Below are 15,097 nucleotides of genomic sequence, written 5' to 3'. Positions count from 1 at the left end.
TAATTATCCAGAGTAATCTGCCTCTGTATAAACTGTTCTGTCCTTGATGACTGAAAGCTGCAATATGCTTTTATGATCTAAGCAATCTCAGCTGTGCTTCTTTTAGTAACAGGTTTGTGTGTATGTGTTTTCTGTCCAGGGTGTGCTGTATGATCTTGACAAGGTAAGTTGATAGACAAGAGGGTGCATCATGACAATACCTTTGCTACATGTTGGTTTAATTTTTTATATAAGAAGATGTTGAGGGATCAGGATGGGATCTGGGTTTAGGGAAATAGATACAAGCACAGGAAATTGGGAGCAAGGCCAGAGATCATATTAAGTAATAATGTTAAGGGAAATAAAGGGATGGGTGGGATAAAAGGAACGAGAAAATAAGTTTTTGAATATACACATAGGTAACCGATGAGGGACTGTCTGGAAGAGAATGGGGTTATTTGATCACACTTAATCTGTGGCATCTTTACTAAACACATATGCCACTTCTTTTTCCATGCTTAGCTTTATGTGTATACATCATCCATTATTTCAGATATGCAGCTATACTCTCATGAGCACTAGTAAATTATCATCCTGTCTGTCATTCTACAGCAAATCAAAAGCATTGAGAGGTACATGAGACGCCTGGAGTTCCATATTAGCAAGGTAAGAGTTGAACAGAATCAGTATTTATTTGTCAATCTCTGATACCAAAGTAGACTGTTGAATATTTCAGTTCTGAGTATTCAGTCTGTGCTCTTTCCTGCATGTCTAAGTGCCTCTATATTGAGAGCCCTTGAAGATTTTAGGTCTAAATACATTCTTTCATCTTCAGCGTGACATAGTGCCTTATGTCTTGTCTTGTCTTGTCAATGTCACAGTGCCTGGTCTTCATATAATTAGCAGTCGAAGCCTAAAATAACTTAATTAACGTGTATATGTAATCCATGTTAAACAAAAGTTCAGACTTCTTAATAACTGGACTTTTACCTAGAAGACAGAGGTGGGTATCCTGTCTGACACAGTTGTGTCTTTAAAATGAGAAAAAACATGTGTGTCCAGGGAAAGCAACAAAAATGTTAATGGTAAAAATAACTTAATACATCAGCTAGGATCGCAACCTGCAGCTCTGCTTGTGGCAACTTTATTACACCAAGCTCTTGAAGAACTGTTGTGCTTGACAATTATCTTGGTGCAATAAAGTAGCCATGAGTGAAATCCTCTCTTGTTTTTTGACATGCCATTTTGTTTTTAAACTTTTTTGTTGAGTTGTTTTTGATTAGCGTTGCATAGGTGGAGAGAGAGGGTGTTGCTGACTCTTATTTTTAAAAAAAAGAAGAGGAAAAAGGAAAACAGTGAATCTGTAACTCCAAATTTATTTATTTATGTATTATCTTAATTTTTCAGCCTGCTTTTTATTGAATAAACTCATGAGAAATTTGGACTTGATACCTTTTAACAGAAATAAGTTAGGTATTTCCTCTTTTTCTAGCATTTATGCTAAGCTAACCAGCAGCTGTCTGTAAACATAGGTGAGAAAAAACAATTAAATTTTCCTCTCTGAGAAAAAAATCCGCTTGCAGTTTTGACCAAAATGTCAATTTTTTGTTGTTGTTGTAATAAACTGTTACAGTATTATTACTCTTTGGTTTTTAGAAGTAACCCACTCGCTTTAATTTTATGTTAAATTTCCGGGTGAAAATGCTGCCACTCTTTACTGGACTTTTGCTGCCAGGTTATTTATCTGCTCCTGTGTGGTTCATGTGTTTATATATTAGGGAAGTTTCCTCACGATTGAGGCAAAAACATCCCTACTACAGGTGCCAGGTAGAAATTTTTCATTTCTTATACCTTCTTTGTAGTCTCCTCATGGGTTGCCAGTCAGGGATATTAATCCTCTGCAGGGTTTCTGGGGCTCTTTGACTTTTCTTCCACATCCCCTTTTGTAGTCCATTAATGGTCTCTCTTGCTGTGCATCAAATCAGACATGACAGCAGGTAATCAGAACACACACGCCCAAACAACAGTGCAGCACCGAAGGTAACCATGGTTACTCAAAGACAGCCTTTGAAGTCCTCAAGGGAGCTCAAGGAAGCCATAGATGGAGTGATGTTAACCCTTCATGTCCACACACATCCTCCCAGACAATAAAAACTCATCTTTTGTCCAGAAACAAACGTGTGTAAAACAACAACACAGAAACACTTTCCTTGGATAGAAGTGATTTTGTGGATTGAAAGCAACAAGAAATGTGGGTCAGTGTAGTTAGCAGGCTTTAGCAAGGTGTATTGAAAGGATCCTTATATGTGAAAAATTGAGAGGAGGTGCAGAAAAAAGTCTGACAAGAGTCTATCAAAATAGGTGGTGATGTGTCAGAACGATGTTCTGCAGCTAGCTCAACTTTGACATGGATAACAAAAAGAAACTGTAAGCAGGGATGTTGCTTGTTCTGTCTTGTAAGATTGTCACAGGATGCTTTTAAACAAACACATAATCAAAGCCTTTCTACTTGCCATTCAACATTAAAAGCCTCTGTTGTTGCAGGCTTTGCTCAAAAATAGATTTGAATGTTCCAGTAAATATTTGAAACAGTGTCTGATTTTGTTCTTGTCAGACAGCTAATGGGCCTCACTCTATCTTGTTTAATCTAACACTAATTTTTAAATTTTCATTCTAAATATATACACCAGTTGCTTTGATAAATGACTGAAAATGTTCAGCTTTATTTAGTTGAGGAGTGGTGTGCAGTAGGCGAGGCATGACTCAGAAATCACTGCAGCCACATAGCTTGTTTATGAGTTGGTCATACACAATCAACTCTCTTCTCAATCATTCAAATTTGTTGACAAGAAACTTGTGAATCTAATCTTCCCTCATTTTCTTTTATATATTATGTTTGTTATTTTTTCTCATCAAATATTGGTATTCTTTGTTTGGCCCTGGTCAGGACTACAATGCTCTGGGAAGCCAAGAGTCTGTCCAGTCTGAATGATTTAGAATTTGCAAACTTGAGGGTTGCAAACATGAAAGGTTTACATTGATATGCATGCGAACATCTCTAGGTTGATGATTATCATTGTACTGCACTTCATAGGCAGACTGAATCATATCAGAATTTAAAGGGTGTAGTAGTTTGGGAGATGTTTGTGTATTGTCTGTTGGTATTATAAGATATTAATCACACTATTTTTCTAAATCCAGGCGGTGTGTGTTAAGAACTGTAAAGAAGAGCAGCATCATCACCTTCTATGTTTTTTCATTTCTACTAATAGAGTGATGAGTACTGCAGATAACAATTGCTGTCCCAGGAGAGCAACATACAGGAGCAAGGAGTAATGTACACCTGTGTACAGGGAACCTAGACCACCTGAATTTTGGATGATTTCTCAACTATTTCTTACACTCATTTACAGGATTGATTGCTGAATGTTTAGACAATGCAATATAAAACTAGCTTTGTTTAAGTCTGTTACCTCATTTTTAAAAATGGCCGCATGAAAAACATCAGCAGTTATAGATTCAGCATTGCAGCAGCTGTAAGCTACATTAAGAGTGAACGTGTTTGTCAATGTTTGTACACGGGCTCAGGCGTGTCTCTTTGTGCTGGACAGCTGCCGTGAGGGGTGACTTAACAATCATCCATCAGCAAGTTGTTAGTTTGTGACTCACATCAGCCTGGTCTTTTGTTCCCGTGCTGCCTGCAGATGTCTGTTCCATAAATGGCACACATGGAGGAAGCAGGTGGCACAGTGCAACCTTTATGATGTCCTGCATGGGACAGGGTCTATCTCTGGTGTATGCGTGTGTGCATGCTGGACACTGGTATCAGCAGGGCATTATTAAAGAGATGAGTGACACAGATTGAAGGTGGGAAGAGCAGCTGCCAGGCGCCTCCTCTTCCTCTGAGAGAGGGTGTGCATATATGTTAACCACATGCCAAATTCAATCCAGAATGAGTGTGCATACTCTGCACGTGATTGCTTTTAATATAGGGCATTTTCTGCTTTCCCCTCTTTCCTTGAATGCTAATCTTTCCACCAACGCAGACACACACACCTACACACACACACATAGTTCCCTAAGAAGGGTCTGTGTTTGATGCTGTTTTGTGTGACCCGCCTGTTTTAATCTGCTTATAATCACTTGCCCCTGGTCATAAAAAGTGTGTGTGTGGGTAGGTGGGTGTAAGTGTGTGTGGGTGTGTGTGCACTATTATTCTTCTATTGAGGATAATGCCCATATCTTAAGAGGATTTTTGCTGAAATTATTATTTGCTCAATTTAAACCCTTGCAGTCAAGAGTGAGATACATAGTAGATTCAGTCAGCCCTGTAAAAACTGACTGCATGGTAATACTACTAAGCAAACCTCGTTAGAATTATACTGGCATTGGCTTAAAAATGCAAATCAAGAAGGAAAGAAAAGGGAGCTAAACTGAATATTTCACCCATAATAACTGGGTAAAGTATTTCCCTCATTCTGAGCATAATTGATTCCCCAATAAAGATTTTCCTATAATCCCTTACCTCTGTTTTTTTGCCAGTAGAGTGAGCTGTAATTAACGCAGCCTAGAAGAGGATTAAATGTAGTATATATTTGCATTATATGTGTTCTAAATAAATATAGATATGAATATTTTAAAAAAATATCCTGGAAAAATATGAAAAAAATCCAGGGTGGCGAGTCCAATCCATCTCCACAAGTTCTTCATTAACGCAAAACCCAGAAAAACAAGAACAAAGATTAAAGCACAGTCAGGAAGCTCTCTATATGAGGTCTATGCAATACCTCATGCCTGCATGTCTGTTCCTAGAACAACATCCGTTTTACTGTCTGATGGTCAAAAGTGTCAACAACTGAGACATGTTCCATTTTTTTATCCATCTGCCTTTGTTGAGATTTCTGTTTTTCTTTGTTTGTCTTTTGCCTTTCATGTTTCTTCTTTTTCTGGGGTGAAATGTGCCCGAGGCCCAGCAATATGCTGATGGCCATCCTCAGAAGGGGGGCTTGGCTGACCTTCAAAAGCACATAACCTTGAAGGCTGCAAGAGGCAATTGTAATTGTAGACAAAAGGCTTCATTAGCAGATAATGATATGATTAGTGATTGAAAGATGGCTATTCAGTAGCTCCCGTTTGTGATTTGTTACAGAGGAGCACAATTGTCTCCAAATGAATGACTCATGATTGTCTATTCATTTGTTTGAGTCTAATTGCATTAAATGTCTGGACTTGATGAGAGCTCGCTCAAAAGTTTACCTGACTGAATTTTTATGTTTTCACTTTCAAAAATGTCCTCCCAAAGTTGGGTTTTCCCTCAATATAAACCAAAGAAAATGTCTATTGATGGCTCTGAATCAACTACCAATCAGAGAGCTGAAAATAACAGTTGGGGTTGCATGTTGTTTTACAGCTGGCTCAGCCCTGCCACATACACCACATACCACAGACAGTCAGACGAGCTGGGTACCAGTCAGGGGTGGGTGGGAGCTGGGGGGGGGCTGGTTGGTTTGAGGTGGAGTTGGTGGGATTGCAGTGGGTGTGTGTTTATATGTCTTTGTGGTTACAGAAGTTATTATAACATCATCAGACTTCAGTCTCAACCTTCTAAAACAGAAACTTCTCACTGCAACCCATTTTCTGTTATCCCTATTTTCTTTGCCAGCTTAGACACCATATGACAACGTAAACGTTCACAAAGTCTCTCGCAGTGTTTGGTTCAGGGACAAAGAGATGCAAATAAACAGGAGCTGTTAGGGCAACAGGAGCCAGAATGGCCCATTTTCTCCTGCTTTTCCCTAATGAGTGCCGTAAAGCGCTCAAAGCATCAATATTTCAGCACTTACGTAAGACAGGCAGCAATATCTCCTTTTGATGAGGCTCATCTGATGTGTTTTGCTTTGCCTGGCTGCCACTTCGATCATCTGTTCATTTGGAAATTCAGACTGCTGATAGACTAACTGTGATGGTTCATTGTGTTATCACAGAGAAATGACTGAGTTACTCAGCATTGTCTTAGTCTCCAAGTATCTTTTTCATATATGTGTTAAGCAGAGGCAATGGAGGCTAATTTTAATCGAGGGATTAGGATTTCAACTGAGTTGTGTAACTCTTGAGAAAACTGAATTTCATGAAAATTGTTAGAAAAGTGAAACAAGGTTAAAAGAACAAACTTTCACATTTAGACATGGACTTTCCTATAATTACAAATAGTCCTTGAGTTTGGTTGACGTGCTATCTGAGTGCCCTTCTGCTGAATTCCTGCCATTTTCAGACTTTGTATGACTTAATCAGAAGTAAATTAAAAAAGAAACCAAGAGGCAATTTTACCTATAAAGCTCCAAAATGCGTAACATTATAGAATATATTGAAATTATTGTATGAGAGGGAAAAGGAAAAAGTTCAGGCCACACAAGCTCAACCGCAGCTGGCTCATCAGAAAGATCAACTTCTCTGTGTTGGGTTCAGGGGAACTGTTGCAGCTCTTGTTACAGCATCGTCTAATCTGGATTTGATCTCAGCTGAAATGCCAACACTTCAGCTAATGGTGAGAAAAACAGAATGTTGATGTTTCTCTGTGTTTTGGTGAGATCAGACCGACGCTGCAAACCTAATGAGCTCTAAACCCTGTCTGTTGTTGCCTCGCCATGGGGGCATCTCACTGGAGTCACAAACTGGGACTGCACAGTCTGCTGTCACACTGATACATACCAACTGTATCCGTCAGTTCACTTCAATCTCTTTTTCCTCCCAGTTATATTTTGTCTGCTTGTAATTCATCATGACCGTCTTTCTGTAAAGAGGCAGAATTTTTAACCTTGTCTATATAACTGTCTGCATTCTTAGCTAGTGGAAATTTTCCTCTGTCTTATTAGACGATGGTAATTACTCCATGTCTTCACTAAGCTCAGCTTTTCACTCACTCTTTCTTTTGCTGTTAAAAAGATTGTTCCCATTTAAATGTGAACACACCCAGAATAACAATGAACTTTGTTTACATTTTTATGTACACGAATGCATGCTTGTCCTTGTGGCGTACTTGAGGGACTTTTTTGTGTGCACGTATTCAGGTGGATGAACTGTACGAGGCCTTTTGCATCCAGAGCCGCCTGAGGGAGGGTGCCAGCCGGATGAAGCAGGCCTTCTCTTCCTCTCCCTCAACTAAAGGCACCAAAGAAAGCATCGCGGAGGTCAATCGCCGGTACAAGGAATACACCGAGGTACTGCCATGGCCTAAATAAAATAATTCTGCCTGATTTGTAGACTGTAAGTAATGGTGTCACAAACATGATGGCTGTAGTTAGAGTGTCTGGTATCTAAGAATGAACTACACCAGGGGTCACACCTGACAACAGCCATAATGGATGGCACAGACTGCTGTTTAGTATGGCTGGTAAAAACTACTACAAAGACCCTTAAATCCCAACAACATACACGCCCGTGTCATCGCCTGTCTTTGAAGGCTTAGAGCAGCTTTCCAGGCTCTTCTCAGTAGCTTTAGCCAAAGACCTAAGCAATAACTTGATCACTGTTGTTCTTGTCTTTTGTGAGGGCTGTTTGTGTGACCAGTCTTATCTTTCTCTGTTGTCCAGAACATGAGCACGTTTGAGAGTGAACTGGAGAACCTGCTCGGGGAGTTTCACATCAAAATGAAAGGTTGGTTCAGAAGTATTAAATAAAAAAGTTCTGCAGATGACAAGTCTGACCACTTCTACACTTATTTTTTATATTAAGAAGAATTTATTCACTAATGTATCTTAATGAACATCAAATTACTGCATACTCCAAACTCCACCTTGATTAAAATAGGAAACCCTTTATTCTGTAACAGTTTTCCCAACAACAAATATGTCAGCAATGAATCCCTATATCAGGAATTGTTTATTGTGCAGTAACTTATCCTGAATCCTTTCCATCCTGCTTTTCATCTTTTGAATGCTTAAAATATCTGTTTTTCTCCTACAGGTTTGGCAGGCTTTGCTAGACTTTGTCCTGGAGATCAATATGAGGTAAGTTTATTTTATTTTTCCCCCACTTCTAACTTCCACACTGATATTAAAATTGTAAAACCTCGCCTACTGCTTAGATTTGTTAGATATAGAAAATATAGATAGAATTTTTCTTGTAACACTGCTTGGTTGGTTTCTGGGCTATGCAGAACTATTCAATTCATTGTATGGTTTTCATTTTTAAAGACTTAAAAACTCACTAAATGCTACCTGCCCTGCACCAAGTCTTAGACAGAGATACTTATATAACTGATGTTTACTAGTGGCTGCTGTGCTGTGCTGTAACAAACCACCTGCCGCATGCAAAAGAACGGCTTCTGAGGGGTTTGTACACAACACAGAAATCCATTCTGGAAACTTAAAAATAAGCTAGTCCTCTATTAATATTGAGAAATGGCTCATTAAATAAATGTTAATAAATTAATATTATACAAGAAATAGGTAGCAGCTGAGTTCATCCAGTATTTATTTTCCACCTCCTTTTGGAGGACTTGACCACAGTTGGCTGTTGCTTAGTAACTTTTTCCTTCACATAATGTACTCGTGTAGATTTTTACACACTCATTACACAAACTTGATGAAAAAGTGAAAACAAAACATAACCTCAAAATGAACCAATTTCTTTTGTTGTTTTGCCTGTGACTCACATACCCTTACAATGTAGAAATTTACACAATCTGCTACACATTTGCTCCACAAATACAGGCTTGTCATCATAAGGGAAAATGAGTAGATTTGACCCCAGCCCCAAGGTGCATTGGGGGGGGGACCTGGAAAAGGTCATGCAAAAGGTTGAAACTTGCATGTGATCAAGTGCACCACTTTACTCCCTGTCATATATCTAAGGCAATAAAATCAATATGTATTTACATATAAATTTGCTCTGAAAACCAAATTTGAACCTGCGTGATAAACCCCCCACCCCCTGCTGTGTGTTGGCCAGTCAATGTGCAAAGCACACGAGCTGAAAAAACTAGACCAGTTTACGGAACAAGCTAAATCAAAATGCTGAGTCACCAACAATCACAGGTTCAAATAGAAAAGCTGAAAGAAATCTACTGTGTATAAAGGCATAGAAAATGGGAAAAAATGGAAAGGCAAAGGTTGCGTTCCGGCAACAAACCAGGCATGACAGGCAAAGCTAAACATGATGAAAGTAAGAAACAAACATCCAAATTAAACTTTGTGTTGCACCATCTTGCAGATTATGAATGCAAAGGTTAAATTGGGTGTATCTAATTCCCTATAGCTGAGCAGACGGAACGAGAGCTCAGCTGGAACATTTAGCAGCTAAACCAACAGGGATTATCCTCAGAAGTTGGTTAGAGACAGATGATTTTATGTATGCAAGGGTCTTATTTTTTCCAAATTCATCATGAAAAGGGCACGATATAATCTGTCAGCGCTGCTCAAAGGGGCCAAAAAATTGATAATAATTCCTCAGGACTTAATTTTATTTTGTAGGACAAGTAAGTTTATGAGAGCTTAGTTATTTCTCTCTATTCATTCTGATTTGTTTCTTTTCTGTCCACTTGTGTCTTGTTCTTTCCTTTAGATCTTCATGAGGTACGGCCGCCAGCGGTGGAAGCTGAAAGGAAGGATTGAAGTGAACTCCAGACAGAGCTGGGATGGGGATGAGATGGTCTTCATGCCTCTCATCACTGACCTTATTAATATCAAGGTACTGCTAGTGCAATGTGTGTCAAACATATGCTGCAGAACATACTGTTTCCCTGTACTAAGGAAGGAAACATGCTTGTGTCTGTCAGGTGACAGAGCTGAAGGGTTTGGCCACTCACATGCTGGTTGGTAGCGTCATCTGTGAGACCAAGGAGCTCTTTACAGCCATGCCTCAGGTGGTGGCTGTGGACGTCAATGACTTGGGAACTATCAAACTCAACCTGGAGGTGACGTGGTAGTAAGTAGAAATTTAACAGCTGTCACAAAAATCCAGCAAACATCAAGCCAAAGCTGGATTTTTATTTATTTATTTTTTAGCAATTGCTGCTTCTCATCTTGGTCAGACACGAAGAATGTTGCTAAAGGTGTGTGTTTATTTGTATAAACTTATAGATTTTAGTTTCATTTGAGGCTTACTCTACTAACTTTTTGAAGTAATGTCGGTGAGGTGAGATTTTCATCTTCACTGTATGGCACAAATCGCTGGGTAGCTGAGTTATGAGGTGCAGCCAATGTCTATTTTAATCTTTGCCTAGTCTATTATTGGACTGACCATATGCTTGGTTGCCAGTGAACACCCACAACTACTGCTAGCTGGAAACTCAGTGTTTGCACTTCTTTTGGTTTCCTGCCACCTTGTGGAGAAACATCTTGTTTACAGGCATGAGCAACATCTTCCACAGTGGTTACGCATGGGTAAATCATGCAGGTCAGTCACATTAAGTGCATTGTTTCCTTTCCTTGTCCCAGCCCCTTCGATGTTGAGGACCTGACTCTGTCATCTGGCAACTTGAGCAAAGCCACAGCTCTCCAGAGACGAGTGTCAGTCTACAGCCAGGGCACACCGGAGACCCCCACCTTTCAGGACAGTTCTTTCTTTGTGAGTCAACAACACACCTCTGCTAGTTTTACTCTGCTGTGAAAACAGATTTGGGGGTTTTAAAAATTGTTATCAAATTCTGTGATCCCAACAAACTAACATGAAGTCCTGCACTGTGTGAATGCACCATGCTTATTTAGCAATGCTAGTACTACCCCGAAACTAACCCTCATTCATTTACCTGCTATCCTCCTGCATTTCCATATAATAACCCTTTACCCACACTCTCCCCCTGCTTAAACATTCCTTCATCCTTTCTGCATCTCATTCAATACCCTAAAACCCTGTTCTACATGCCTGCTTGCATTGTGTAAAGAAGTGGCAGCCATATCCCGTGGAGCGCCAACGCCTCTCCTTCCTCCATATGCTCCGAGAAACACTGCTAGAGAAGCTAAGGCGCAGTCGTTCGTTTGGTGACCTGGCCTCGCTCCGGCCAAGGCCCAAATCCAGTCTGGAGGTTTATGTGAGTGTGTTGTGGGCCCTTGACCCTCCAAACCAAACTTTGTGTGCCCCTCTGCCTCACTGACATGATGGAGATGTGCTCCTCTGCTGGTGTGGACACACCTGGGTTTGTCCAGTCCCTCTGTGGGGGGGCTGCAAAATGCCATGTGTGGCTCTTTGCATGGTTATTTGTTTGACATGCTTTAAGCTGTTGATGATGTTGTCTTTTTTAATGCTCAGATGACTCAATTTTTATTTAACTGATAAGGATTTATAGAGAAGAGTTGTGTTAGAGTGGTTGCTTCTATGTTGGAGCTTTCTGTTGCACTTTTCAGTCTTAAATGGAAATATTTCAAGCTATATCAATGTTCCATATTTCTTTGCTCTTACCTACTCCTTTATTTATCCTTTCAGTCCACTTTACCAGATGATGTCTTTGAAAATGGTGGCTGCGGCATGGCAGAGTGCAAACGTTTGTCCTTCACCTTTTCTGACACCTCTGGTTCTACACCCAGCCCCAGCCCGGCACCAAGCACCTTCTCCCAAAGCCAGTCTAACCCTGAGATCACCGTCACTCCTCCAGAAACAGATTTATTACCCATACAAATCCTCCCAACTAGGGAGGACTCTATTGCAGAGGAGCATTTAGTGGAGGAAGAGGAGGAGGAGTATGAAGAGGATGGGGAAACGGGTAGTAGAGGAAGCAGGGACAGCAGGACCAGCCCTAGCCTTGCCAGCGATGAAGCAGATGTTGCAGAAGATTCAGAGTGGGAGCGCACAGAGTCCCAGCGTAATTCCAGCTCAAACTGTGGTTCAGCTGCCCCATCTTTGTGTTCTGATGGGCACCTATCCACAGTGGCTCCTGAGGACGTTTTTCTGGATCAGGCTGATGAGCTGAAACCCGTGGAACTGGACACAGAAGAGCCGGGCAGCCTCACCAGACAGCTAGTGAAAAGGCTTACTTCTTCAGAAATTGTACCACCCAATGGGAGCTCAACTGAGGGTGGAGAAAGCCTGAGTTGGGCAGGAGAGGGGAGCCGGGCTTTCCTAGAGAGTAGCCTGGAGGAGGCAATACACAGCTTGCTGACAAGACTGGAGTCACTGACTCACCGCTGCAGAGAGCTGCAGGACCTGGAGCAGGAAGTGATGCACCTGGAGGACCTCTTTAAGGTGAACTTTTTATATGTAAAAGATGTTAATTTAATGAAAAAAATGATCTTGCATGAATTAATATTTTTTTAAGTTGTTTGAAGTCTCTTTTTAACCAAGTTGTTAGTTGAGCTTTGTCCAGCCCACAGCAGAATACTGCTTATTCTTTAATGAATGCTGTTGTGTCAGTGGGCAGAAACTCACATTACATGGATTCAGAAATTAGTTATGTTTACTATGTGTTTGGGTGTTTAACATCCTGTTTTGTCTCTGCATGCTCTTGTATATCTACAGTGTCGTCTCCCGGGTCACAGGAGTCGGTCATCCAGCCTCAGCCTGACAGTGGAGAGCGCCCTGGAGAGTTTCGACTTCCTCAACACTTCTGACTTTGATGATGAGGATACTGGAGATGATCATGCTGGCCTCAGCATTCCCCCACAGAGGTCTCCCCTTTTTGATGCAGATGGGGAGAGGATTGGGTGAGTTTTTACAGCATTGTGAGATTTAAGATGGTATAACTGAACATGTTATGTTCAATACCAAGTTAGCAAATGCAAAGTCTCTTTTGATTACCGGCAATGAAAGCACACAAGTATGAAGCCTATTTCAGTGTAATATTACTTAATGCTTCATCTTAGAGGAAATATATATTATTTAAGACCTCTACTTAAAGATTTATTGAGACAGAATGTCCATTATCTTGATTTTTCTTGTTTCATAAAAGCATTAAGAGGAGGAGAAAAAGAAAAATATTCTACATGTCTCTGCTGCCACTCAGTGGTGATGTCTGGTATGTGCTGCTCAGGGGCCAGCATCCAGAAGCCAGAGGGCACCCAAGCGAAGCCCTGACAGAGGATACTGGCGTGGGCAACAGTGTTGCTGGAAGCCCCCTACCACTCACTACTGGAAATGAAAACCTAGATGTGGCCATCGTCATCCACCTCCAATACTGTAATCACCTCATACAGGTACAGCTGTCACAGTCTAGAAAGTATACAGACATGATTGATGTTTACCTCTTCACTTCAGTAGCTTCATTTGTGTCTCTGAATTTAATGGCAGTTGTTGACCAGTGGGGTGGGTGGATGGCAGCGTCGCAGTCTGCTCCTCAAACTGTCTGGACAAACGCAGCTACTAGAAGAGCTCGCAGAGATCAGTGTGGATCGACTGGGAACTATTACCTCTGCTGCTGATGGTGAGTAGAAACAAGTGAAAACTACTGTAAATGTATACAGTAATGCACAAACGCCTTGAACCACCCCTCGTGTCTTTGTATTTTGCTTCCAAGGAATCACACTTGTTATCTTTTTAAATAGGCCTTGAGAAATAGTTCTCCAGGTTTTCTGAAGGTCTTTTAAAGTTTTTGTTAGTTCTCTTAGGCATAGAATGCTTTATTACAATACTGCCCAAATAACCATGAAGTAGTATCTTTGCATCAACAAGGTGATTCCCTAAAAGCCCTTGTCTTATAACTTGGCATGCCTTTGCATGTGCCTTTGCATGTGTGTCTGAGGAAACTTAAATTATAAGAAAGCTTGTCTAAGAATGTTCAGGTTGTGTTAAAGAATAAAGGTGCTCATACCAAATACTGACTTATAAATGTGTTAGTCATCAGATCAAACTCCTTCTTGTTTACTATATTTACTTTTTTGTTTCACATGTTTCAAAAAGTCACTGCAACATGTTCCTGGAAATATCTTTTAAAAATTGGGGGTGGCTCAAGACTGTTACACAGTACTGTTTATGCATCGTTATCATACATTTACAGGTTCTTAGTTAAAAGGTTTGTAGCGTTTTACTTCATATTCTGTGATGTGTCCTCAGTCCTCCCAAGCTTGGCGGAGCGCCCCCAGCTGATGACACTCTGGTCAGAGTGCAGTGGGTCTGCGGGGCTCTTCCACACCACCTTGGACAGTGTGTTCAAACTCATGAACCAGCGCTACATAACAGTGCTGCAGGAGAGATACCCACACAGCGCTGACACAGGTTAGCCCATCCCTGTTTTTCCTTTTCTTTCCTGCAATGAAACTCAAATTATTCTAAAATGTTCTGCTTTTTGTTAGCTAAAAATCATGTTAATATTCTTAATTCCCTTTGGTTTCAGCTTAGTTGTGTTTTTTCTTAAGAAATCAGTAACACTTATGATTATGTCCCTGAGGGAAATTGTACACCACCAGTGCTGTTGCTAAGAATAAAGTGTAGTTAGTAACAGATTAGGACAGAACACCTGATGTTAGAGAGACTATATGCAAAGCTGTGACTGCAAGTTGTATGAATTGAGTTATAAATATTATTTTCTAAACCTAATAAAAAAAAAAGGTTTATTAAAAAAATGCAAATTCCAGCTACATGGGATCATTTGAAAAGACTAAAATGACTTATTTATTGTCCATTTTTATTTCATCTAGTTTATTTAAGGTGCAGGAATACCAGCCTACCTGAGATACACTGGCCATCAAACACACCAAGTCTGTCCATCTGCCTAGAAATACTGAAACTTTTCCTGTTCTGACAAAACTGCAGTAAAATTCTTTTAAAAGGTTCATCCAGCAATATTAATACAGAACCCCTTTTATCTGTTCTTCTACTCACGTCTGCTGTCCTTTCCCAAAGTGGTCTGAGTAGTTTGTGATGCTGTTTATTCTGTTTGACAGGTAGACAACATCATTTTTCCTTTTTGTTTTCATCACGTGCTTCAGTTACATATAACTCATGTGGTCCGAGTCGATCTGCAAAGGTCCCAGTTTGTTATAGTTTCGCTGCAAAAACTCATGTGTCCTCTGCTTAGACCAGCTTCTAACAGACCTGTGGCTCTGATTCTGTTCCTTTGGTTCATTTAGTTGTGGTGTTATGCAGACATGTGAGAAAGATTTTTTTTCTTGTCCTAATTTTACCCTGTACCACAGGTTACCAATATTTTCCATCTACAAGAAGAATGTGATTTAAATTAAATGTCTCTTCA

The 15,097-nt window shown here is 40.3% G+C and overlaps 1 protein-coding gene across 5 annotated transcripts in view; it reads left to right on the top strand.

The window, feature by feature from the left end:
* ripor2 (RHO family interacting cell polarization regulator 2) overlaps positions 1-15,097 on the top strand; it is a 60,784-nt gene that overhangs the window by 42,593 nt on the left and 3,094 nt on the right. For 3 of the 5 annotated variants that reach the window (XM_041966959.1, XM_041966961.1, XM_041966962.1), the window contains 13 exons: positions 140-163; positions 592-645; positions 7,047-7,196; positions 7,569-7,632; positions 7,942-7,985; positions 9,541-9,666; positions 9,755-9,903; positions 10,416-10,545; positions 11,401-12,156; positions 12,430-12,614; positions 12,914-13,103; positions 13,198-13,330; positions 13,960-14,121. In XM_041966959.1, coding sequence (XP_041822893.1) covers positions 140-163; positions 592-645; positions 7,047-7,196; positions 7,569-7,632; positions 7,942-7,985; positions 9,541-9,666; positions 9,755-9,903; positions 10,416-10,545; positions 11,401-12,156; positions 12,430-12,614; positions 12,914-13,103; positions 13,198-13,330; positions 13,960-14,121 — 2,167 coding nt within the window. Of the gene's footprint in view, positions 1-139; positions 164-591; positions 646-6,367; positions 6,524-7,046; positions 7,197-7,568; positions 7,633-7,941; positions 7,986-9,540; positions 9,667-9,754; positions 9,904-10,415; positions 10,546-11,400; positions 12,157-12,429; positions 12,615-12,913; positions 13,104-13,197; positions 13,331-13,959; positions 14,122-15,097 lie in introns of those variants that run through there. The other 2 variants (XM_041966960.1, XM_041966964.1) reach the window with 2 other exon arrangements.

The sequence above is a fragment of the Melanotaenia boesemani genome, chromosome 17 (genome assembly GCF_017639745.1).
Source record: "Melanotaenia boesemani isolate fMelBoe1 chromosome 17, fMelBoe1.pri, whole genome shotgun sequence".
Classification (NCBI taxonomy): Eukaryota; Metazoa; Chordata; class Actinopteri; order Atheriniformes; family Melanotaeniidae; genus Melanotaenia; species Melanotaenia boesemani.
Note: the sequence above shows the minus strand (reverse complement) of the source record. Positions and strands in the feature narration are given on the sequence as shown.